Source organism: Rhinoraja longicauda, chromosome 26, assembly GCF_053455715.1.
Source record: "Rhinoraja longicauda isolate Sanriku21f chromosome 26, sRhiLon1.1, whole genome shotgun sequence".
Classification (NCBI taxonomy): Eukaryota; Metazoa; Chordata; class Chondrichthyes; order Rajiformes; family Arhynchobatidae; genus Rhinoraja; species Rhinoraja longicauda.
Window position 1 is genome coordinate 21,934,244 of NC_135978.1, and position 23,879 is coordinate 21,958,122.

The 23,879-nt window shown below is 46.5% G+C and overlaps 2 protein-coding genes across 5 annotated transcripts in view; one reads left to right on the forward strand and one right to left on the reverse strand.

Moving 5' to 3' along the window:
• On the reverse strand, nt 1-8,275 carry emc6 (ER membrane protein complex subunit 6). The gene is made up of 2 exons (XM_078422123.1): nt 8,121-8,275; nt 1-3,088 (listed from the first exon to the last, which is right to left on the reverse strand). The coding sequence occupies exon 2, from the start codon at nt 3,070-3,072 to the stop codon at nt 2,740-2,742; it is 333 nt and encodes a 110-aa protein (XP_078278249.1). The 5' UTR covers nt 3,073-3,088; nt 8,121-8,275; the 3' UTR covers nt 1-2,739.
• Nucleotides 8,198-23,879, forward strand: part of shpk (sedoheptulokinase) — a 20,119-nt gene continuing 4,437 nt past the window's right edge. The window contains exons 1-7 of one of the 4 annotated variants that reach the window (XM_078422117.1): nt 8,198-8,331; nt 10,706-10,876; nt 11,548-11,689; nt 13,738-13,921; nt 18,352-18,504; nt 19,509-19,684; nt 22,645-22,845. In XM_078422117.1, coding sequence (XP_078278243.1) covers nt 10,727-10,876; nt 11,548-11,689; nt 13,738-13,921; nt 18,352-18,504; nt 19,509-19,684; nt 22,645-22,845 — 1,006 coding nt within the window. In that variant the 5' untranslated portion in view covers nt 8,198-8,331; nt 10,706-10,726. Of the gene's footprint in view, nt 8,332-8,619; nt 8,701-9,874; nt 9,895-10,705; nt 10,877-11,547; nt 11,690-13,737; nt 13,922-18,351; nt 18,505-19,508; nt 19,685-22,644; nt 22,846-23,879 lie in introns of those variants that run through there. The other 3 variants (XM_078422120.1, XM_078422116.1, XM_078422119.1) reach the window with 3 other exon arrangements.

Genomic DNA, 23,879 nt, shown 5'->3' on the forward strand with positions numbered 1-23,879 from the left:
GGTGCTGCTGTCAGTCACAGTTTTCACTGTAACAGGTTCATGAAACATTTTGGGTGTGCATACAAAAATTACTGCAGAAACCAAGGAATAAAGTTGTTTGTAACAATTTATTGTGAATGTTTCTGCTTGTTTGCAGAACAAACATTGTGCCGTTCAGTCTCAGGATGTATCACTACCCTACTGCCGGAAAAGTCTGTTATGCAAAGCAAGATATGCGATGGACAAGTTTAAAAAATATATAAATAATAGTCAATGAGGAATATATATGGTCCAGTGGTGCTTCTGCCACACGGTTCCAAAGACCGCAGTTTGATCCTGACCTCTGGCGCTGTCTGTGTGGAGTTTCCATGTTCTCCCTGCGACAGTGTGTCTCCAGTTTCCTCCCACATCGCAGTATAAATTATCCCTTGTGTACGTGGGTGGCAGTAGAATAGAGAGGGTTTTGATGGGTATGGTAGAGATTAATTTGTGGGGCAAAAAAAAAAGAAAGAGAAAATGATGGGATTGCTAGTGGGAGCTGGTGTGAGCCGAATGTGTTCTCTGCTTTATTGTCCCAAGATATTGGTTTAGCTACTGCAGGGAATCCCCATATAAATCATTGAAACAACATAAAAGGTGCTTTTGTTCACCGCTGGTAGTTTCATATTTCATATTATTTGTCATATTTTTTCATATTTCATATTTCAGATACAGCGCGGAAACAGGCCTTTTCGGCCCACCCAGTCCGCGCCGCCCAGCGATCCCCGCACATTAACACTATCCTACACACACTAGGGACAATTTTTACATTTACCCAGTCAATTAACCTACATACCTGTACGTCTTTGGAGTGTGGGAGGAAACCGAAGATCTCGGAGAAAACCCACGCAAATCACGGGGAGAACGTACAAACTCCTTACAGTACAGCACCCGTAGTCAGGATCGAACCTGAGTCTCCGGCGCTGCATTCGCTGTAAAGCAGCAACTCTACCGTTGCGCCACCGTGCCGCACGTTGGGGTCTTTATCAGAGTTTGTGTATCAGCTGACTGAACCTGTTGAATTTTACATACACGGCCTGTTTTGTTTACTCTTGCACGGTGCAGGAACAAGACAACAAGCGAAGACATTAACTCTTGTGACAAAATTCTGTATCTCAAAACAAACGTTGTAGATCAAAACTAGCAGATAACAGCTGCTGCCATCAAAAATAAATAGGACATTTTAAACAGCAACTTTTTCAAGTGACACCGTCACTAGTGTGCCCGTACCATGGTGGCTGTTTGCAGATTGGAGCTCCAGACCACCCCTTCAAACAAACAGATCTCACCCACAAATCCACAGGCATGAGTACAGCTACGTCCTCAGCCATAAAAGCCCATTGGCTCATCGTCCTTCATGGAAGAGGGACCTTAACGGAACTCTCTCCCATTCCAGCAACTCCAGAATCACTGGCTAGCTTCACTCTAACGGCGTGGTGATGGTGATTTTCAAAAGGTTGCCGGGGTACAGAGGAGGGATTCCCTGGGAACTGGCATGAACGCAATGGGCTGAATGGCCTCCTGCATCATTAGATTACTTGCTCTGCAGGGGAGGGGCAATAGGGGACAGATAATAAATGCTGGCAGCCAGTGACACCGTGTGGTCTGTCCAGGCATTCCCCCACACTAGGGGTGATAGCGAGTGTTCAGTGAAAGACTGAACTGGTGAACAACCAAGGCTGTGCAGATTCTCCCCAAAACCCACCACACCAGGTGAGCTTTAGCCAGATAAAAAAAACTCAAAACTAAATAAGGTGAATGGTCGTTCATTTTTATGACAGGCTCCCTGCCTGCAAACGCAAATTAAGACAATGTTATTTACAAATTCAAGCATCCATTAGTTCCCACAAATCAGCTGCCTTGTTAAAGACGAACCAGTTACCATCAGTAGTGACAAAATTATTTAATGGGAAATCCTCGATTCTCAAATTCTAAAATGTGCTGTGAGTGAAACGGAAGCCAAATGGTGTGTCCCCACCTCTCTGGCATCGTCACCATCTTCCCAACTCCCAATCAGTGAAACCAAGGGTCCCATCACAAGTCTCTACAACCCTCCCTCAGTAAAACTGCCTTTCCACCGATTAACATGTTTCCAGAGGAGCGCACCGATCTCACTGTGGGATCCTGTCAGCTGAACACACACACAGGGGGACCCTCAGTGCCCGAACATCGAGGTGCAAATTGGCACCAACCACCTCAATGCTGCAAAGGTTGCTACCCATTCACACAGGACCTTCAAGCTGACAAGCTGCAGATGGATGACCTGAAAGCAGAAACTGTGCGAACAGAGGCTTGCAGAGTTTTGCTTCAAGTTACTGCCTGCCTCTCAATTTTGAAAAAGCAAATGGGGAGGGGGTATGGGGGGGAAACCCCTGCTATGGATTACAAATATATTTCACAGTAACAGTAAAAGGATTGAACATTCCTGGCTCTCCTCCTCACATTGGGCAGGGAGGGGGACAGAGGGACAAGTCCCCAACAGCCTGGCTGATAAATCCTCAAATTCCTTGGTCACTTTTCCAGGTTTGTCCTGGGTCAGAAATTATCATTAAAACATACTGATGAAAACCATGCAAAAACTTAACAGAAACCTAAAGTGGAACGGTGCAAATCCGTTAGTGTCTCGATGAAGCTGGTGATGTGTTTAAACTGAGAGATTGATGAAGGCGAGTGAAGGAGTCCCAGGTGCCAGCGAAGGGGAGCCGTCCCTCCCCTCCACCCTCAGTATACGTGCACCATGCCGTACAGGAAGGTCCAGAAGAGGATGTAGGTGAAGAGGCCGCCCACCAGGCCCCCGGTGAAGAGGGGGCGGCGTGACTTGAAGTACTTGCTCCAGTGCCGGCCAGCTTTCACGATCAGCAGCACAGAGAGCAGGAAGGAAGCAACAAAGTAAAAGGCAAAACCCATCAGTGAGGTGAGACCCAGGATCCCAGCTGTGGCACCCGACAGAGCAGACACGGACGTGCGGCAATAGTCCAGGATGGCAGCGTTACCGCGAACTGCCAGCTCACTGATAAACTGCGGCCCTTCCCGCTTTAGTGCCAAGGACGCCATCAGAAACTTGGGAACTCTGCGGGAGGAGAAGAGCACAAAGGAATGAAAGGCATGAGTGATGAGACAAAGAGCATGGTTAACACAGCAAAACAGCCCAACAGTGCCAATAAAAACACACTAGGGTAGCACTAGCATAAAAGATTCAGTTGAAGCAGCCAGTTTTAAGAAAGGAAAGGCTGTATCAAAGATTACTTTGTTAAGTAAATGCTCAGTGCAGGAGGTAACATACAGTGAGTCTATTTTCTGGTTGGTAAGATGTAACAACTGGTGTCTCATGGGAAAGGTTGGGCAGGCTAGGCTTGTACCCACTGGAGTTTAGAAGTGCGAGAGGAGTCCTGATGGGGATATACAAGATTTGAGCAGTTTGGCTAGGATGCATATTCAAGATTCAAGATAGCTTTATTTGTCATCCAATATTGGACGAAATTCAGTCACCCACAGTCCAACAATAAAAGCATTAAATAGGCATTAAAATTACACAACCCCAAAAACACAGTCCAACAATAAAAGCATTAATTAGGCATTAAAATTACACAACCCCCAAAACACACAAAAAAAGAAACATCCATCAAAGAAACATCCATCACAGTGAGTCTCCTCCAGTCCTCTCCTCACTGTGATGGAAGGCCACAATGTCTTTCCCTTCTCCTGCCGTCTTCTCCCGCAGTCAGGTTGTTGTGGTTGCAGGCCGCGCCGGACGGTCCGCAGCGGCCGGAGCCCAAGGCGAGTCCCAGCCGCTCCCGTAGCCTCCGAAGACGGCCGGCTCCGCCGATGATAAGTCCGATCCGGGGCGGGCGAACACGCTGCTGCTGCCGCTGTTGCTGCACGTCGGGGCGGTCGTGGCTCCCGACATTGAAGCCCCCGCCCAGCAGAGAAATATCCCGCTGCCTATCTTAGGCCGCGCCGGACGGTGAAATGTCCGCGACCCAAGCCCCGCGATCCGGGGCGGGCGAACACGCTGCCGCTGCCGGAGCTCCCGATGTCGGCATCCACGCGGCCCGAGCCTAAGGCAAGTCGCAGCCGCTCCCGCAGCCTCCGAGGACGGCCGGCTCCGGTGATGGTAAGTCCGATCCGCGGGCTCTGCGAACCAGAGCCCTGGAGGCAGCCAGCTCCAGGAGTTGGGCCGATGGTAGGCCGCAGCAGGAACGGAGACACGGCCCAGAAAACAAAGGTCGGGTCTCCGTTCGGATGGGACACCTATTTACAATTTTACAGTTCCCCCCCTCCCACCCACATACACACATAGTACACAAACACAAAAACACCACATCACAACTACAATTAAGACAAAAAAAAACAAAAACACAAAGACAAATGGACCGCAGGTAAGCCGCAGCTGCTATGGCAGCGCCGCCATTTTGGATGGGGATCTTTCCTCTTCTGGGAAATACGGAGCTCAGGGACATTCATTGAAAAGAGGTCAAATTCTCTTCTCTCAGGATAGTGAACCTCTCTTCCTCAAATGGCAGTGGAATCAGTTTTGGAATGTTTTTTAAGACTGAGGTAAGTACTTGCATGACTTGATAAGCTTACATAAGCCTGATAAACGGACGATCAACAGATTAGAGATCAGGAGGGGCAGTCATGGAAGGATTTGAACACAAGAACAAGAATCTAACACGAATTCTGAGAGATGGGAGGCAGCATCCAGGACGATGGGTACTGTCCAAGTTAAAACACGGGCTGCAGGTTCACAACACGAGATATTGTAAATCACCCAATCTCCATGCATGTGTTGTATGCAACATTTTCAACTTGGGTCCATCCACTTGCCCATTCCTACATTTCTTGCTTTGTTTAATATCCCATATCTATCAACTGGAGTTCAGAACAAACTCAATGATTGAGCTGAAGATAGACACAAAATGCTGGAGTGACTCAGCGGGACAGGCATCATCTCTTGGGTGATGTTTTGGGTCGAGACTGAGCTTCTACTTCACTCGTTCTTGGTGAATTTGAGGCTTGTCACCCACACAGCTGAAACTTCTCCAGAAATTCTTCCTTACATTGTGTGCACTATTTTGATTTGTCCAGTCTACATACAAAGTCCATCATGGTTACTCCTTTATCCCTATATGCATGCTTAATTTCCTTATTTATAATATTCCTTCTTCACTGCCATCATTTAGAATTCTATAAATAGCTGATGTTTTACATCCTCTGCTGCTTCTTAACTCTAACAAATTGATCCAATTCTCCCCCACAGTCTGCTGAGTAACAAGTGACCCGGTTGTCTAACATCAGTGCTGCACCTGTGATGGAAGAGGGTGCTCTGACAGGTAGAAATGTAGGGTATTGTGAGCAGTACAGGGTGACTCTTTACAAAGAGGATGTGGAGTCTTTGGAGAGGGTTTACCAGAATGCTGCCTGGATTAGGTTTTAGCTATAAGGCGAGGCTGGACAAACTTGAGCAAAATTCTAAAAGTGCTAGAGGAACTAAGCGGGTCTGGCAGCATCTGTGGAGCGAAATTAATTGGTCAGACTGATGCACAAACTTGGAATGTTTTCTTTGGAACGTCAGAGGTTGAGGTGAGGCTTGATGGAAGATTCTCAAGTAAGATTTAGGTTTATTATCATGTGAAAAGAGTGAAAAGCTTTCTTTTGCATGCTACCCAATCCATTAATAATACATCGATACAATCAAACCAAACTCAAAGACACTGGAAAGAACAAAGGGGAAGATAGTGCAGAATATAGTTCTCAGTATTGTAGCACATCAGTGCCAGAGACAAAGCCCAATTTCTACAATGGGGTGGAGGTGACTCAGACAGTGCCCTAACTTACAGAAGGACCGTTCAGAAGCGTAATAAGCGGGGAATAAGCTGTTCCTGAGTCTGGTGATGCACACTTTCAGTTTAGTTTATTGTCACGTTTACCGTGGTACAATGAAAAGCTTTTGTTGCATGCTATCCAGTCAGCAGAAAGATAATACATGATTACAATCCAGCCATAGATATATGATAAGGGAATAACATTTAGTGTAAGGTAAAGTAAAGCCAGCGAAGTTCGATCAAGGATAGTCCAAGAGTCACCAATGAGGCTGATAGTAGTTCAGCACTGCTCTCTCGTTGTGGTAGGATGATTCAGTTGCCTGATAACAGCTGGGACAAAACTGTCCCTGAATCTGGAGGTATGTGTTTTCACATTTCTATACCTTTTGCGAGAGGGGAGAAGAGGGAGTGGCCAGTGTGCGACTCATCCTTGATTATGCTGCTGGCCTTGCCGAGGTAGCACGAGGTATATATTGAGTTGATTTGTGTGATGGTCTGGGCTGCATCCACAATTTAATGTATCTTCTGCCAGACACGAGTAAGGAGAAGCAATGACCGGAATGGGACAAATCTTTGATTATGTTCGCTGCTTTCCAGAGGTAGCATGAAGTGGAGTTCATAAATGAGTGGAGTAGAATTAGGCCATTTGGTCCATCAAATCAACTCCGCCATTCAATCATGGCTGATATATCTTTCCCTATCAATCCCATTCTCCTGCCCTCTCCACATAAACTGACATCCTTACTAATCAAGAATCTATCTATCTCTGATGACCAAATATCCATTGATATCTAAAAATATCCAGTCAACAAGGGGGAATCTGGGCCTTGTGAAGGACTGGACTACAGCCAAAACACATGATACCCAGAGCACATGGTATTGAGGTAGGGTATTGACATGGATAGACAACGGGCTGGCAGACAGGAAGAAAAGAGTAGGAATTAACGGGTCCTTTTCAGAATGGCAGGCAGTGATCAGTGGGGTGCTGGAAGGCTCAGTGCTGGGATCCCAGTTATTTACAATATATATTAACTATTTAGACGAGGGAATTAAATGTCACATCTGCAAGTTTCGGGATGCACAAAGCTGGGTGGCAGAGTGAGTTGTGAGGAGGGTGCTGAGGCTGCAGGGTGACTTGGATAGTTTGGGTGCGTGGGCAGATGCAGTACAATGTGGATAAATGTGAGGTTATCCACTTTAGTGGCAAGAACAGGAAGGCAGATTATTATCTGAGTGGTGTCAGATTAGGAAAAGGGAAGGTTCAACAAGTCTTGGGTGTCCTTGTACATCAGTCACTGAAAATAAGCATGCAGGTACAGCAGGCAGTGAAGAAAGCTAATGGTGCGTTGACCTTCATTGCGAGAGGATTTGAGTTTAAGAGCAAGGAGGTCCTACTGCATTTGTACAGGGTCCTGGTGAGAGACCACACCTGGAGTATTGTGTGTACTTTTGTTCTCCTAATTTGAGGAAGGACAATCTTGCTATTGGGGGAGTGCAGCGTAGGTTCACCAGGTTAATTCCTGACATATGAGGAAAGAATGGGCGACTGAGCTTGTATTCACTGGAATTTAGAACGATGAGAGGGGATCTAATAGAAACATATTAAATTCTTAAAGGATTGGACAGGCTAGATGTAGGAAAAATGTTCCCGGTGTTGGCGGAGTCCAGAACCAGGGGTCACAGTTTAAGAATATGGGGTAGGCCATTTAGGACTGAGATGAGGAAAAAGTTTTTCACCCAGTGTTGTGAATCTGTGGAATTCTCTGCCACGGAAGGCAGTGGAGGCCAATTCACGGGATGTTTTCAAGAGAGTTAGATTTAGCTCTTAGGGCTAAAGAAATCGAGGGATATGTGGAGAAAGCAGGAACGGGGTACTGATTTTGGATGATCAGCCATGATTATATTGAATGGCGTTGCTGGCTCGAAAGGCCGAATGACCGACTCCTGCACCTATTTTCTATGTTTCTCTCTGCAAGTTCGGGCTGTCTTGATCAGAGCTCTTGGCCTTGACCAATGTCCAAGCACGGTGCCGACTGCCCCACTTCCGGGGTTGCAGAACGTGGTCCGGGGACGGCGTCCCATTGACGGTTGCCGGCGGTCATCGGAGCGCAGCGCCCCCTGGTGGCCAGGATTAAAGCCTGACCGCGGGGTCCTCGCACACACAGGTGTCCGCTCCAGCGCCGGACCGCTCCGGTGCGGCCCACTTCGTCCGCGCTCTCAGCCTCGGCGCGCTTCCGAACTGGCCCTAAATTACTGAAAGCGTAGACCGCCACTTACCGGCTCGTAACCAAGTATTTTCTGTCGACGCGCGAAGACTGCAAACGGAGCTTGGATCCCGATATCCGGCCAACAGACTCCAATCAGCCCGTCGCCGCCGCCGCCGCCATTACCCGCTACGCTCCGCCCCCTGACCCTTCACCCCCAGACACCTTCAAACCCTCCACAAATCACACGGCCAGGGTGGGAATGAACATCCGTTTCTGTGACGGTACGGATGTGAAATCTGGCCGGCGGATTAGAAAAATTCACATAGTGTTTGATGGACCGAGAAGCCCCGCCCCTGCACGTTCCCAGACTGACGTGCGCTCGCGCGTGACGTAATAACCCACGCCCCTGGCGGCCGCTCCGCCCCCAACACTGCGTCACTACTGGCCTCGCCCCCGACGCTTCGTCACTACTGGCCCCGTCCCGGCTGTGGCCACGCCCACAGAGACTGCCGCATGTGAAAAGAGCCCCGCCCCTGCTGTCGCGCAGCCTCTCCTCGCGCTCGCGACCCCGCCCCTCTCCCCCGGTCAAAGTGCTGGCGGGCCGCGTCCTGTTGTTCACCGTTGAGTCTCTGCTGCGCGGGGTGTTTACGGTAGAGACTCCGCGTTCATCCTCACGCCGGTGCTGCTGCTGCCGCCGCCGTGGCCTTAGCAATAGCAATATATTGGCGCTTGAATTTGAAAGCCAAACACTCGGCGGGGAGAGGCGACGCCTCAGGCCGGAGAGCTGTCGGCAACAGCGGCGGGAGGGCCGGATTGGACACGTTTTGTCTGTCTGTCTGTCTCCCTCCACACACGCTGAGTGTTTTCAGCCTCGGACGTTTGTTCTTAAACTTCATTTACCACTCAGGAAAACCGAGTTGCTGTCAATCACCGCAGGCCCCGCCCTTCATTTACATGCGGATGATCACGTGACTGCGGCCAGGCTGGGGACGTCACGTGCTCAAACCGGAGGATGGCCATTCGGCCCACTCACCCGATCTGCCCATTTGAAAGAGCAACCTTCCAGAACCCAGACCCGTGCTCCTTCTCCAGACCCCCTTTGAAAGAGCAACCCTCCAGTCCCAGACCCGTGCTCCAGACCTTTGTAAACTCTTACGGTTTTAATTACCTTTAGATCTGTTTCTATCATCATTCTGAATCACAACAGCTTACTATCAAATTGTGCATCTCATAGTGTAGTACAGTGTAAGAACAAGCTCTTTAACTCACAATGTCCATGGTCATAAGGCTATGTGATTGGAGCAGAATTAGGCCATTTGACCGATCCAGTCTACTCTGCCATTCAATTATGGCTGATCGTCCTAACCCCATTCTCCCTCCTAACCCCATAACCCTATTCTCCTGCATCTTCCCCATAACCCCTAACACCAGCATGTTGCAATGATGCTATTGTTAAAATAATCTCTGCTGTTTGCATATGATCCAAATCCATCCATTCCCTGCATATCCTTGAACTCTAAAAGACACTTAAATATCCTATCTGCCTCCACCACCACCCCAGGCAGTATGTTCCAGGCACTTGCCACTCTATGTAAAAAATAGTTTGCTCTGCATATCTCCTTTAAACTTTGCACCTCTCACCTTAAACCTATGATCTGTAGTCTTTGTTATTTCCATCTGGGGAAAAAAGGTTCTGACTGTCTACATTAGCTACCCATCACATAATTTTCTACACTTCTATCAGATCTCTCCTCAGATTCCAGAGAAACCTATCCACGTGTGTCCAACCTCTCCTTGAAGCTAATCTCCATGCCTGTGTTGTATGCAACATTTTCAGCAACTTGGTAAACCTTTTTGTCCTCTCCAAAGTCTCTACATCCTTCTTTGTTCTACATCCTTCAAACATCTTGCAACATCTCATTACTAAAGGCCAAATTTGTATTACAAATAAACAATACCTGTCACATTATTTGGGGTGTTTTTTTTCACTATTTACATTATAATTTTGTTTCTGTCTTGTTTCCCACCATCCTCTCAGGAGTAAGTTCGCTCATGTTTGGTTCGTAGCTCAGCAGAAATATCGTGTTGATAAGTTCTTTAGTCAATGCCTGATTAATATGCAGAGAAAGGCTGTCTTGGATTTTAACACTGTAGGGCAGGGGGGTGGAAACCTGCTTCTGTGCAACCTCCCCGCAGTAATCAAACCACACTGTCTCTTAAGAATAGGGCTGCATCTTTAACTGCGATGGCGATTGAAATTGATGTGATCACTTGTATTGACACTTGTGCAACGATACTCTATTAAACAATTAAATACAGCCATTAGTATTTTAGCTTACAGAAACAAAAATAAACATTTGCTAATAAAGAGACCTTTATTTTTGAAAAGCCTGTGGGGAAAAATAGCTGGTATTGTGAGTCTGAAACCATTTAGCTTCTAGCCTCCTTTCCTCCATATATATATATATATATATATAGATAAAGTGATTTTCTATAACATGAGGTTAGAAACACAATTATCCTATTGTAGCAGAACTACCTGTAACAATTTGCTTCATGAAATGCTCAAATAGAAATGTAGAAAAATTGAAGACTTATTTGATCTAATTCTTTTGGTAAGCCATGACAATGTTGATCGATGTTTCTTGTGCTTAGGTTTTGCAGTTGAAAGTGATCATGCAAGCTCCATTTGCTCCATGTGTGCTGGGTCTGGATCTTGGGACCAGCTCCGTGAAGGTGGTCTTGTTGGATGCTGTGAGTCGGGCTGTGGTTCACAGCCAGACCCAGGAAACCAAGGCAGAGATCAGCAGCCCAGACGGGGAACAGGTAAAGAGCACTTTCTTCACGAATGCAAGCTTATTAAATGTAAATGTCCATTCTTCATAAAGAAGCAAGCAACCTCAGAAAGTTGCAGCATTCTTTCTGTTGTAAAGCAGCAGCCAATTTGTGCACAGCAAGCTCCCAGAAGCAAGAACAAGTTAATGCCGAAATAAACTGTTTTATTAATGTTAATTACTCTGCAGCCTGATGGCGCGTTGGGTAGACCTGCTGCCTCATGGTTCCCAAGACCCAGGTTCAATCCTGACCTTAGGTGCTATCTGTGTGGAGTTTGCACGTACTCGCTGTGAACACGCGGGTTTTGTCCAGATGTTCCGGTTTCCTCCCAATTGTAGGAGTGGATGAGCAAGTGAAATTCCATAGAACTGGTGTGAATGGGTGATCGATGGTCTATGTGGAGTCAGTGTGCAGAAGGGCCTGTTTCCATGCTGTATCTCTAAACTAAACAGCTAAACTTCAGCCATGCATTTTTTGAAATTTCTTCTAAGAAGTGGTGTCATGGGATTTTTAACACTAATCAACAGGGCCCTGGTTAAAGGTGCAGTGCTCATCTGGATAGGGACATTAATCTTGATTTTGCACTCAATTCATGGTGTAATTTGATGCTTCAACCTTCAGGCTCTATGTAAAATTGTGCTTCATTCCGGTTGTTATTCCAGGCCCGGGAGCAGGATGTTGGTAAGATTGTATCTGCCCTTCACTATTGTATTGCAGCAATGCCAAGAGAACATCTCCGCAGAGTGACAAGGATTGGGGTCTCGGGACAGATGCATGGAGTTGTGATGTGGAAAAGCCAGGAAGGTAAGTGCAGAAAGCAGCAGCGACTAAACCTGCTCACTGGGGCCTAGGATGCAATGAAGAAGGATCCCGACCCAAAACCGCACCTGTGCATTCCCTCCACAGATGCTGCCTGACCCACTGAGTTCCTACAGCACTTTGTCGTTTGTTCAGTACACTAGGAGGGCAGTTAAACTTCATCTCCAGTTTATTCTACTTGAATTTCACACAACCAATTGCGTGAAACCAATTCATATAATTATTTTTATAAATTGCGACCAATTCTTTTGTATCTTTGGTTAAAATTAGAAGAAATAGAATGCACCCTTTCACTACTTTTATAAAATCAAGACGTTCCACACCCTTTCCTGTCATCTGCTGTATTGTGTGAATTTGCAGCCGCACGAACCCACCCACTGGCTGAGAATTGATCCAGATGATCAGATCATCAGACTTTTGAGTGTTGGTTGAGGGATAAATATTGTTCAAGAACTCCTCTTGACAAGACAGTGGATCACTGACTTCCACAAAGGGGGGTTTCATTCTAATGGCTCATGTCCAACAAAAGGGCATCATGGTGGCACAGCGGTAGAGTTGCTGCCTTACAATAGACAATAGGTGCAGGAGTAGACCATTCGGCCCTTCGAGCCAGCACCGCCATTCAATGTGATCGTGGCTGATCATTCTCAATCAGTACCCCGTTCCTGCCTTCTCCCCATATCCCCTGACTCCGCTATCCTTAAGAGCTCTATCTAGCTCTCTCTTGAATGCATTCAGAGAATTGGCCTCCACTGCCTTCTGAGGCAGAGAATTCCACAGATTTACAACTCTCTGACTGAAAAAGTTTTTCCTCATCTCCGTTCTAAATGGCCTAGCCCTTATTCTTAAACTGTGGCCCCTTGTTCTGGACTCCCCCAACATTGGGAACATGTTTGCTGCTTCTAACGTGTCCAATCCCTTAATAATCTTACACATTTCGATAAGATGCTTGCAGCGCCGAAGACCTGGGTTTGATCCCGACTACGGGTGCTGTCTGTGCAGAGTTTGTACGTTCTCCCCGTGACCGCGTGGATTTTCTCCAAGATCGTCGGTTTCCTCCCACACTCCAAAGACGCACAGGTTTGTAGGTTAATTGGCTTGGTATAAGTGTAAATTGTCCCTAGTGTGTGTAGGATAGTGTAAGTATGCGGGAACGCTGGCCGATATGGACTTTGTGGGCCAAAGGGCCCGTTTCTGCGCTGTATCTCTAAACTAAACACTGCTTCACTCCACAGCGGTGGCTCCTTGGGTATGTCGCACTCCCTTTGTACTGTAACAAGATGTTAGCCTGGAGTTTGTGCACCTGTTTCTGGGTTGTAACTCAGTGTGAATACCACCACTCAATAAAGCTGACATCTATATATAGAAAGCAGTACAGAGAAAGAGACTGCTCGGGCTGACCAGTCTGTGTTGATGTCTCTAATCCACTCTTCTAATAAACCTCTGTACAAAAAACAAACTGGAGGAACTTAGAGGGTCAGGTAGCATCTGGTGGCAGAGGTATTAACAACGCATCAGGACTCGTGCAGTGTCTCCACTCAAAGTGTTGACCATTCCTTTGCTGTCACTGATGCTGCCCAAATCACTGACCTCCTCTAGCAGTTTGTTTGTTGTTCCATCATCTGCAGTCTCTTTCATACAACCTCCTTTAACTTTTACTTAAACTTTGACAGTTTCTATCCCCATTGGTAACTGTAGGACAGCTTCCCCCAGCCTCACCAATCGACGTGCAACCAGTTTCCTCTTCTACAGGTGTCAGAGGTTATGAGGAGAAGGCAGGAGAATGGGGTCAGGAGGGAGAAATAGAGCAGCCATGATTGAATGGTGAAATAGACTTGATGGGCTGAATGGCCTAATTCTACTCCTATTCCTTATGACCTTATGTTGAATTACCTACATTTAATCTTCAGGGTTTGTCGCCTGGTCTCAGACCCCCTAACTTACTGGTCGTGATTGGTTACCGTCTATTTTATCCTATTGTTTCGGAATATTAAGCTACTGCATGAAATGGCCTCTTGATCTGACCTTTTTAGGATGTAAGTGGCAGATGACTGAAGCAGGTCTCACCTTCCAGCCTGTGGAGACGAGTCACCTGGTCACATGGCAAGACGGTCGGTGCCACCACGAATTCCTTGCCACCCTCCCACAGCCGGATTCCCACCTCAATCTTGCCACTGGCTTTGGCTGTGCCACCATTTTCTGGTATATGAAAAACAGGTAGATCATTCTAAATTTCTCCTCAACCAGAGCAAAGGTTTGCTAGCTGTGGTAAAGCTCAAAGGTTTTTTTTCTTCCTGAGACTTGCATTCCTGTAGTGCCTTTCGCCTGTGGACTTCCTACACTGCTTTTCCAGCAAATAAATACTTCTGAAGTGTCACCTCTGATGGCTTGAGTTATAAGGAGAGATTGGATAGGTTGGCTTCTTTCCCTGGAGTGTAGGAGGAAGAGGGGTAGGGTTGCCAACTTCCTCACTCCCAAATAAGGGACAAAGGGTGACGCCACCATCCCACGCCCCACGTGACCCCAGCCAGCGGCCACATGCTCCCGCTCCATCAATGGCGGCCGCCCAGGCAAGGAAGCGGGTTGCTAGGTAAACTCCATTTGGCAGCGCCCGGGCCTCTGGACCTACATTGTCCGGGACTACAATGGCCCCCGGGCTACAGTCCGGGCATACAGTGTCCAGGCCTACAGTGTGTCCGGGCCTAATACAGGTCAAGGGCAGTCCCATACAGGACAAAGTAATTTAGCCCAAAATACGGGATGTCTTGGCAACCCTAGTGAGGGGTGATCTTATAGAGGTAAATAACATCATGATGGTCATAGATAAAGTGAATGGTTGGTCTTTTTCCCAAGGTAGGGGAGTGTAAAACGTGAGGGAATCGATTTATGGTGAGAGGGGAAAAATGTAAAAGGGACCTGAGGGGCACCGTTTTCATGCAGAGGTTGATGGGTACATGGAACGAGCTGCCAGAGGAGGTGGTAGAGGTGGATACAATTACAAAGTTTGAAAGGCATTTAGGCAAGTCCATGGTTAGGAAAGGTTTAGAGGGACATGGGACCAATGCAGGAAAAAGGGACCAGTTCAGGTAGGCAACTTTCTCAGCGTGGCTGATGTGAGATGTAAAATGTGAGTGCTCACAATCACGATGCCAGAGACAAAGTCGTGGAAACAAGAAATTTATTCACGTGTCTGCAGAACCGGGTGCCTCCCTAAACTGAGACACCCCGAGACAAAGACAGTGCCTTCTCTTTATACAGTACAACTTCGTTGAATCTCCCTCCCTTCTGCTGAATCCTCCTCCCCTTCGGGCTCCTTCCAATCAGAGCGCTGAGGTGCACAATCTTCTGTACCGCCCCCAGGTACCCCCCCAGATCATACATTGTATGTGCATGGCAATTGGCAGTTCCCCACTCAGGGGTGTATTTGCAATATTCATTTATCTAGTTGAGCAAGCGCAGTGGTTATCCACATAACCCTTAGTTACCTTCACAACCCATTTCAACCCACCCCTGCTACTTTGACACTCTCCTAAATTTATGGCCCTTTGTCCAGTCTGCCTCTCTCCCCGTACCACACTCTCAGTGCTCCAACGAACATGTGGTAGTTCAATCATCCAACCTGTCTCTACCCCCTGACGGTTTAATAGCCCTGTCCCCGGCATCGTGGTAGTTCATCATCCAGCCTGTCTCTGTCTCTGACGGTTTAATAGCCCTGTCCCCGGCATCGTGGTAGTTCCAGTATCCTGTTTCTGGTGGTTTAATCATCCTGTTTCTCACACTGAGTTGAGCCTTTGGGCCTGTATCTGCATGTCTAAATCGATGACTCAGAGAGAGAAGGCATGCACTCTGTCTGGCTCGAAAGACTCCATTCTGGCTGATTAACACTGCTTCATTGTCGCGTTTTGAGGTGGGGGGGGGAGGTCATTGAGGATTTATTTTCTTTAAGCCTCAGTAATGGACTCTTCGAAGCCAAAAGAGCCACTTCTGATAAAAAATAAGACGGGACCTGGTGAATGTTATGGACCATACACAGACTTCCGTAGAGTCATGGAGCCGTACAGTACAGAAACAGGCCCTTAGGCTCACCTTATCCATGCCGACCAAGTTGGCATACTGGTCTTGTCCCCTTTGCCTGCATTTGGCCCAAAGCCCTCTAAATCTTTCCTACCATACCCCTGTCCAAATATTTTTATTGCACTTTGCAACCTGGTTGGAAACAGCCCAAGAAGTACTTTGAATTAAATATTCCCTGGAATTTAGAAGTTAGAGGCTGATTCAATCAATGTTTTCAAAGTATCATGATATGAAGTGGGTCAGAAAACATTTCCATTGGTTAGGGACCTTACTTTAGGGTCGTAGTCCATACACAAATGTTGTCAGGAAACAACTCCTGCATGCAGGAGATTAGTATTGAATTCTCTTCTGCAAGTAACAATTGATAATTTATCACAGAAAGTACTTTTGTTTAGCAAAACATATCAGTGGGATGCGAGCAAATGGCAATGCATATGAAAACAAGCCTATATGGGCTAATGGGATTAGTGTAGAGGGAGGAAACGGTCGCATGGATGTGGTGGGTTGAAGGGTCTGTTCCTGTTTTGTGAAGCTACGTGACTCAAATCAAAAATATTGAGCTTGGTCACAGATTAGTAATGATGTTAAATCAGGGGCTGAATGGCCTTCCCTTCCTTTGTTTATTTACACATTCCTTTGTGTTCTTTTATCACGGAATTGTACAGCACAGAAACAGACACTTGGGCCAGCACATCCAGTGTTTAAGTTCATGCATCACCTTTGCAACACACCCAAGAGTGTCTTGTTGCGAATACCCTGACTTAAAGTAAGCATTCCCATCGTTCTTTAATGCGTTAACTTAGCAATTAATATGTCCACTTCAGGTCCCATAAAGAATGGTTAGAATAAATGACTGGTTAAACTGTTCCATTTTTGATGTTGGTTAGGTGATAAATGTCTTATATCATCCACTGGGCTGTCCGATGTTTACCCTTCATTATTCACTCCTTGTCATTTCATCTTGTACTCCCTTGCCTCACATTCCCCATTCCCCCCCCCCCCCCCCCCCATCTTATCTAGATTGTTGATAGTTTCCGAGTCTCACCACCTCACAGCTCTCCGTGTAAGGAAAGGAATACTCGCTACAATGAAGAAAAGTATTGACCTGAAGCAATTCCCTTTCTCTTTCCACAGATGCTGCCTAATCTTATGAGTATTTCCAGTGCTTTCACATTTTAGGAGTAATAGGATCTGCATTTTTTGTTAGCTGGTTAACCAGTTTACAGTGGGAAGTCCAAGGGTGATTTTTGCAAAACAAATTTGCATTTTAATAGCAGCTTCTGCAACTTTTGGCTAACCCAAATTGCTTCATAGCCAATAAAATATGTAAAACATGGAGTCACTATTGCAATATTGGGATATAACAGTAAAGACTAGGATTGCATAAAGATCATAAAGATGACCAGTTGCAGTATTAGACGTTTATTGTCAGGTGTACAATTACAGTTAAATGCTTATTCAGCATGCTATCAGTCAAATCATATACAGGAGTACAATAGATTCTCTTCTGGAACAGCACACAGAGAGTTCTTCTCAATGTGGTCAAATAATTAAAATCAGAGAATGTAAGATATATTCAGTTGGTCAGATAGCATCTGTGGAGAGAGAAAAACAGTTAATGTTTCAAAACTGATGAGAAGGTCATTAGCCTGAAATGATAACTCTCACCACAGATCCCACCTGATCTGCTGAATCTCCAGCAGTCCGTGTTTTTATTTCAGCGTTTTTGCTTTTCAAAATGGTTGAAAATCTCTTTTAAGCCCCAGTCTCCGCAGTGTTCAGTGGTAGAGGGTGCCCAATATCCACTGGCATCTTTGTGAAGCAAAACCTCCTGAAACCGTTCCTGGTTCCAATTTTCAGGATCTCCGCCTGTTCTGGTCTCCCACCACCAGAGAGAATAGTTTTCCTCTCTCCACTCTATTGAAAACTGGAAACCTGCAGATACTGGAAATCAGAAATACTTGTCAGGTCAAATTGAATCAGTGGAGAGAAACAGGTTGTTATTGACCCAAAACATTAACTTTGTCATCAGAAAGGGTGAACATGAGCTTGCTTTAAGTGTGAGGGATGGAGAGAAGAAGGAACTCCTCTGACATGAAGGAAATCAAATAAAACTGCAAGTAGTGGAATCTGAAACAAAAATAGAAATGCTGACAGAACTCAGACAAGCAGCAACTGTGGAAAGAGAAGCCAGTCAAGTTATGGGTCAGCAATCTTCCATTTTTAACTCCCTCTGTCTGCCTGCTGAGTAACTTCAGCATTTTCTGGTTTTACTTCAGACTTCCAGCATCGGTTGTTTTTTGCTTTAACAATACCCTGTGAAACAACCTAGTAAACAACTAAGTTAAAGTGTGGTTGTAATCAGGATGTAGGGCTTGCCAGTGATGTTTGCATCACCTAAGAGCAGAATTATATTCAACATGCTTTTAAAATCTTGCATACATGTTGCTTATCTAATGTCCCTCAGAAGTTTCAAAAATCAATAGTAATGGATTATTTTACAGTTGATTTTGAACATAAAGGCACTTTTTTTGCACGAAAGCCAATGACAAGCTTGTTATCCTGTTTTCCAGACCCCAGGTTCTGCAGACCTATAATGTAGCAGGGACCATCCATGACTATGTTGTTGCTGCCCTATGTGGGCATGATAAACCTCTGATGTCAGCCCACAATGCTGCCAGTTGGGGATACTTTAATACAAAGAGCGCCACTTGGAATCTTCAAATGTAAGTAGGCACTTTCTCCTGCACTGGAAAACCAGGTCATACCCTTATAATGTCTTGTTTAAGTTCTTTCCTGCTTCCTTTATATTCCCATCCTTCTTGTACAGGTCCCACATACCCTGGGAAAGACCCAAGACCCCAATGATTTGTATCTCAACCTCCCCTCCTCTCTCCCTCCATCCCCCTCCCTCCTCCCCTCCTTACCCCACTCCCTCCTCCCTCCTTCCTCCCCCCCTTCCTCCCCCCTCCCCAGGATCCAATCCTGACCTCGGGTGTTGTTTGTGTGGAGTTTCCACATGACCACGTGGGCTTCTTCCAGGTGCTCAAATGCAGAGATCCTCCGATGTTCCAAAGACATGCAGGGTGGTAGGTTACTTGGCCTCTGTTAATTGCACTAATGTGTGGATGAGAAAGTAGCATGACATAGAACTAGTGTGAATGGGCGATCAATGGTTGTCATGGGCCGAAGCGCTTGTTTCCATGCCGTATCTTTCAATGATTCAGTGAATGTTTTATTTCGGAAAAATGTATAAATGTATTAAGGGAAGTAAGCAAAAAAACAAATCCACATGCAGCCCCGCAGAAACCTACAATCTCCCAAAGCGTCTTGCAGCCTGTGGAGCATTTTGGAAGTGTTGTAGGCAATGTACAGACAAATTATGTGCAATAAGCTCACAGAACAGCAGCATGATAAAGACCAGGCACACCATCACCACTGGTTTGTGCAATAAAACTTGGCCCTGGCCCAGGGAGAACTCTCCGCTCCTTGAATTAGTGCCATGTTTATCTTGTTTAAGGACAACATTTCTGACAACCCTGATATTTGTGCTGTGGTGTTTGGCATGGGACCTTCTGATTCAGAGGCAGGTATCCTACCAGCTAGAATACAGACTCTAAAGGCCCTCTCACTAATACAGCTCGTTCTTTACACAGTTGCCGCGAGTTAACCAGAATTAACAAAAAGCATCTCAGGAACTCTCAGCACCTTTTGTTCCTTCCTCTTCTAGATTACAGGAATCCGGATTTCCCATATGTTTGTTGCCCGTTGTTATGAAATCTGGTTCAATTGCTGGAAGGACGACACATGAATGGTGTGGTGTCCCAGAGGGGACAGAGGTTGGCGTGGCCCTGGGCGATTTTCAATGCTCTGTGTACTCCTGCATGAATGAGAAGTCAGATGCAGGTAAGATTGATTGATTGAAAGATATGGCACGGAAACAGGCCCTATGGGCCACCAAGCCCACGCTGATCATCAATCACCCGTTCACACTGGTTCCATGTGATCCCACTATCTTGCCATTCCCTACACACTAGGGGAACTTGACACAGGCCAATTAAATTACAAACCCGCAGGTCTGACAACTTTCTGCATAAAAACATCTTGTCTCCCTAAGATTCTTTATGTCCTCTCTGGTTACTATTGTCTCTACTGATGGAAATGGTTCTACTTATTTTCTCTCCACCTTTGTGGTTCTGAACACTTCCCACCAAATCTGCTCTGTATTCTCTGCCCTAAGAACGCAGATTTCCTCTCCTCTCTGTCTAAAGAAATCTGGCCTATGTTTCTTTGGAATGACAACAGAAAATGCTAGAAACACTCAGCAGCTCTGGCCGCATCTGTGGGAAGAAAAACAGAGCCAAGGTTTCAGGTCATAGACCCGTCTACAATCTTTTGAGTTTAGAGGAAATAGGGTCAATCTTATTGAAGGTAATAAGTTCTAGAAGTGGCAAGACAGAGTAGATGTTGAGATGGTTGACACAAAATGCTGGAGTAACTCAGTGGAACAGGCAGCATCTCTGGAGAGAAGGAATGGGTGATGTTTCTTGTCAAGACCCTTCTTCAGACAGATGTCAGGGGAGTGGGGGGGGGGGGGGAGAGATAAATTGTAGTTGGAGACAGTAAGCATGGTGGGAGAACTGGGAAGGGGGAGAGGATGGAGAGGATAAACAAGGGGTATTTGAAGTTAGATAAGTCAATGTTCATACCGCTGGTGTGTAAGCTACCCAAGCGAAATATAAGGTGCTGCTCCTCGAAATTGTGCTCGGCCTCACTCTGACAATGGAGGAGGCCTAGGACCGAAAGGTCAGATTGGGAATGGGAGGAGGAGTTAAAGCAACCGGGTGATCAGGTAGGTTAAAGCAGACTGAGCGGAGGTGTTCAGCAAAACGATCGCCGAGCCTGCACTTGGTCTCGCCGATGTACAGGAGTTGACACTTGGAACAGTGGATACAGTATATGCGGTTGGAGGAGGTGCAAGTGAACCTTTGCCTCACCTAAAATGACTGTCGGGGTCCTTGGACGGAGTCGAGGGGGGAGGTAAAGGGACAGGTGTTGCATCTCCTGCGGTTGCAGGGGAAAGTACCTGGGGAGGGGGTGGTTTGGGTGGGAAGGGAGGAGTTGACCAGGGATTTGCGGTGGGGACAGTCTCTGTGGAAAGCGGAAAGGGGTGGAGATAGGAAGATGTGGCCAGTAGTGTGATCCCATTGGAGGTGGCGAAAATGTTGGAGGATTATATGCGACGGCTGATGGGGTGGAAGGTGAGGACAGGGGGGGGACTCTGTCCTTGTTACAAATGGGGAGAGGAAGAACAAGAACAGAGCTGCGGGATATCGAGGAGACCCTAGTGCGAGCCTCATCTATAATGGAAGAGGGAAACCCCCGTTTCCTAAAGAATGAGGACATCTCCGATGACCTGGTATGGAATACCTCATCCTGGGAGCAGATGCGGGGTAAACTGAGGAATAGGGAGTAGGGGAATAGAGTCTTTACAGGATGCAAGGTGGGAAGACGTGTAGTCTAGATAGCTATGGGAGTCAATGGGTTTGTAGTAGATATCAGTCAATAGTCTGTCTCCTGTGATGGTGAGATCTAGAAACGGTAGGGAGATGTCGGAGATGATCAAAGTGAATTTGAGTGCAGGGTGGAAATTAGTCATGAAGTTGATGAAGTCAGTGAATTCTTCATGGGAGGCAGCACCGATGCAGTCATCAATGTAGCGGAGGTAGAGTTCAGGGATAGGGCCAGTGTAGAAGGGTGGGTGAATCTCAGGAATTCACCTACCCCTAAGAGTTGCTGAGGCTAGAGCATTGAGGATATTCCTCTCTCTTTTGTACTTGAGTTTGACCTGATTGTATTTATGTCTGGTATATCTGATCTGGTTGGATAGCATGCAGAGCAAGTTAGTACCTTGGTACGCGTAAAGAAGAAGATAAATGTTTGAGATGGAAGTCAAGGATGGGTTGGAGGGTTGGTGATGTCGGAGATTGATAGATCGCAGGGGTAGTGGTAGAGGACACTGATGGGCAGGGTTAGTGGTAGAGGACACTGATGGGCAGGAGCAGTGGTAGAGGACACTGATGGGCAGAGGTAGTGGTAGAGGACACTGATGGGCAGGGGCAGTGGTAGAGGACACTGATGGGCAGGGGCAGTGGTAGAGGACACTGATGGGCAGAGGTAGTGGTAGAGGACACTGATGGGCAGGGGCAGTGGTAGAGGACACTGATGGGCAGAGGTAGTGGTAGAGGACACTGATGGGCAGGGGCAGTGGTAGATCATAGACACAAAAAGTTGGAGTAACTCAGCGGGTCAGACACCATCTCTGGAGAAAAGGAATAGGTGACGTTTCGGGTCGAGACCCTTCTGACTGAGAGTCAGGGGAAAAGGAAACAAATGATATAGACAGTGATGTCCAGAGATTATAGAACAAATGAATGAAAGATATGCAAAAAAATAACAATGATAAAGAACAGGAAACAGGTAGAGGATATTGATAGGCAGGGGCAGTGATTGAGGACGCTGGATGGGCAGGGGTATTGGTAGAGGACACTGATAGATCACAGGGGCAGTGGTAAAGGATATTGATAGACCACAGGGGCAGTGGTAGCGGATATTGATAGACCACAGGGGCAGTGGTAGAGGACAAAGATAGGGGGTAGTGGTAGAGGTTATGAATAGATCGCAAGACTAGTGGCGGAGGATACTGAAAGATTGCAGGGGCTCCAGTAGAGAAGACAAATAGGAATGATCCCAGAGTAGGGTGCCAAAACTAAACATGAGGTTTGAAGGGCCTACAATTCTCATAACATATTCAGGAGATGTTTGTCTCTTTGCAGTCACTAATTGACATGTTTCTTGCTCTCCAGTTTTGAACATCAGCACTTCTGCTCAGCTGACCTTTGCTCTGCCACCAGCCTTCCAACCACCCGATCACCCCAACCCCAGCAGTAGTGTTGCATATTTCCCGTACCTGGACGGGATATACCTGGCTGTGGCAGCTGCCCTGAATGGTGGGAATATAATGTCCTCCTTTGTTGGGATGTTGAAACAGTGGATGCATGAGTTTGGTAAGGCACCACTTTTGTGTGAGATGGCAGATACTTTACAGATCCTGGGGCACAAGCAAACTAAACCTGATGGAATATCACTATTATCTCCCTATTATCATCGTTTTTTCCCCATCTCTCTTCCATCCCCATTCCAGCCCAAATCCCCCTTTATTTATTTTCCTTCACTACTCCCTCTGTCTCTGCAGCAGTCCAGGCACTATTCCCCCCTTCCCTCAGTCCTTGCCCCTTCCCCTCCCTCTGTCCTCATCTCTTCCCCCTTCCTTCTTCCATGTCCCACTCCCTCACTCTACCCATGGCTCCTCTCCCTCACTCTGTCCTCATCCCTGTCCCTCTCTCCTTCCACTCCACTTCCTCTCCTATCCACACCCATTCCTCCCTCCTTCCAGGAAATTAAGGATGCGTGTAGCAAAGGTACAGCAGTTATCATGGGTGACTTTGATATAGATTGCGCCAACCAAATTAGTAGCAGCACAGTGAAGGAGGATTTCCTTGAATGTATATGGGATGGTTTTTTAAACCAAATGTAAAAGAACCGACTGGAGGGTAGGCCATCCGAGACTGGGTATTGTGTAATGAGGAAGGATTAGTTAACGATCTTGTGCAAAGCCCCTTGAGCAACAGTGACCATAATATAGTAGAATTCTGCATTTGGATGGAAAGTGACACAGTTAAATCAGAGACTAGGGTCCTGAACTTAAAGAAAGAAGAATTTGAAGGTAAGAGATGGGAATTGGCTAGGATAGACTGGCAAATTATACTTTAAGGGTTGACGGTGGAGATGCAATGGAAAAAGATTTAAAGACCGCATGGATGAACTCAAAAAATTGTTCATCCTTGTCTGGCGAAAAAATAAAACGGGGAAGGCGGCTCAACCGTGGCTAACGAGGGAAATCAAGGATAGTGTTAAATCCAAGGAAAAGGCATATATATTGCCCAGAGGAAGCAGCAAACCGGAAGAATGGGAGAAATTTAGAACTCAACAGAGGAGGATAAAGGAGTTAATTAAGGGCGGGGGCGGGGGAGAGCATGAA

What these genes read in the sequence shown, in the direction of transcription:
- emc6 (XM_078422123.1), bottom strand. Translation starts at nt 3,072, where the DNA reads ATGGCGTCCTTGGCACTAAAGCGGGAAGGGCCGCAGTTTATCAGTGAG.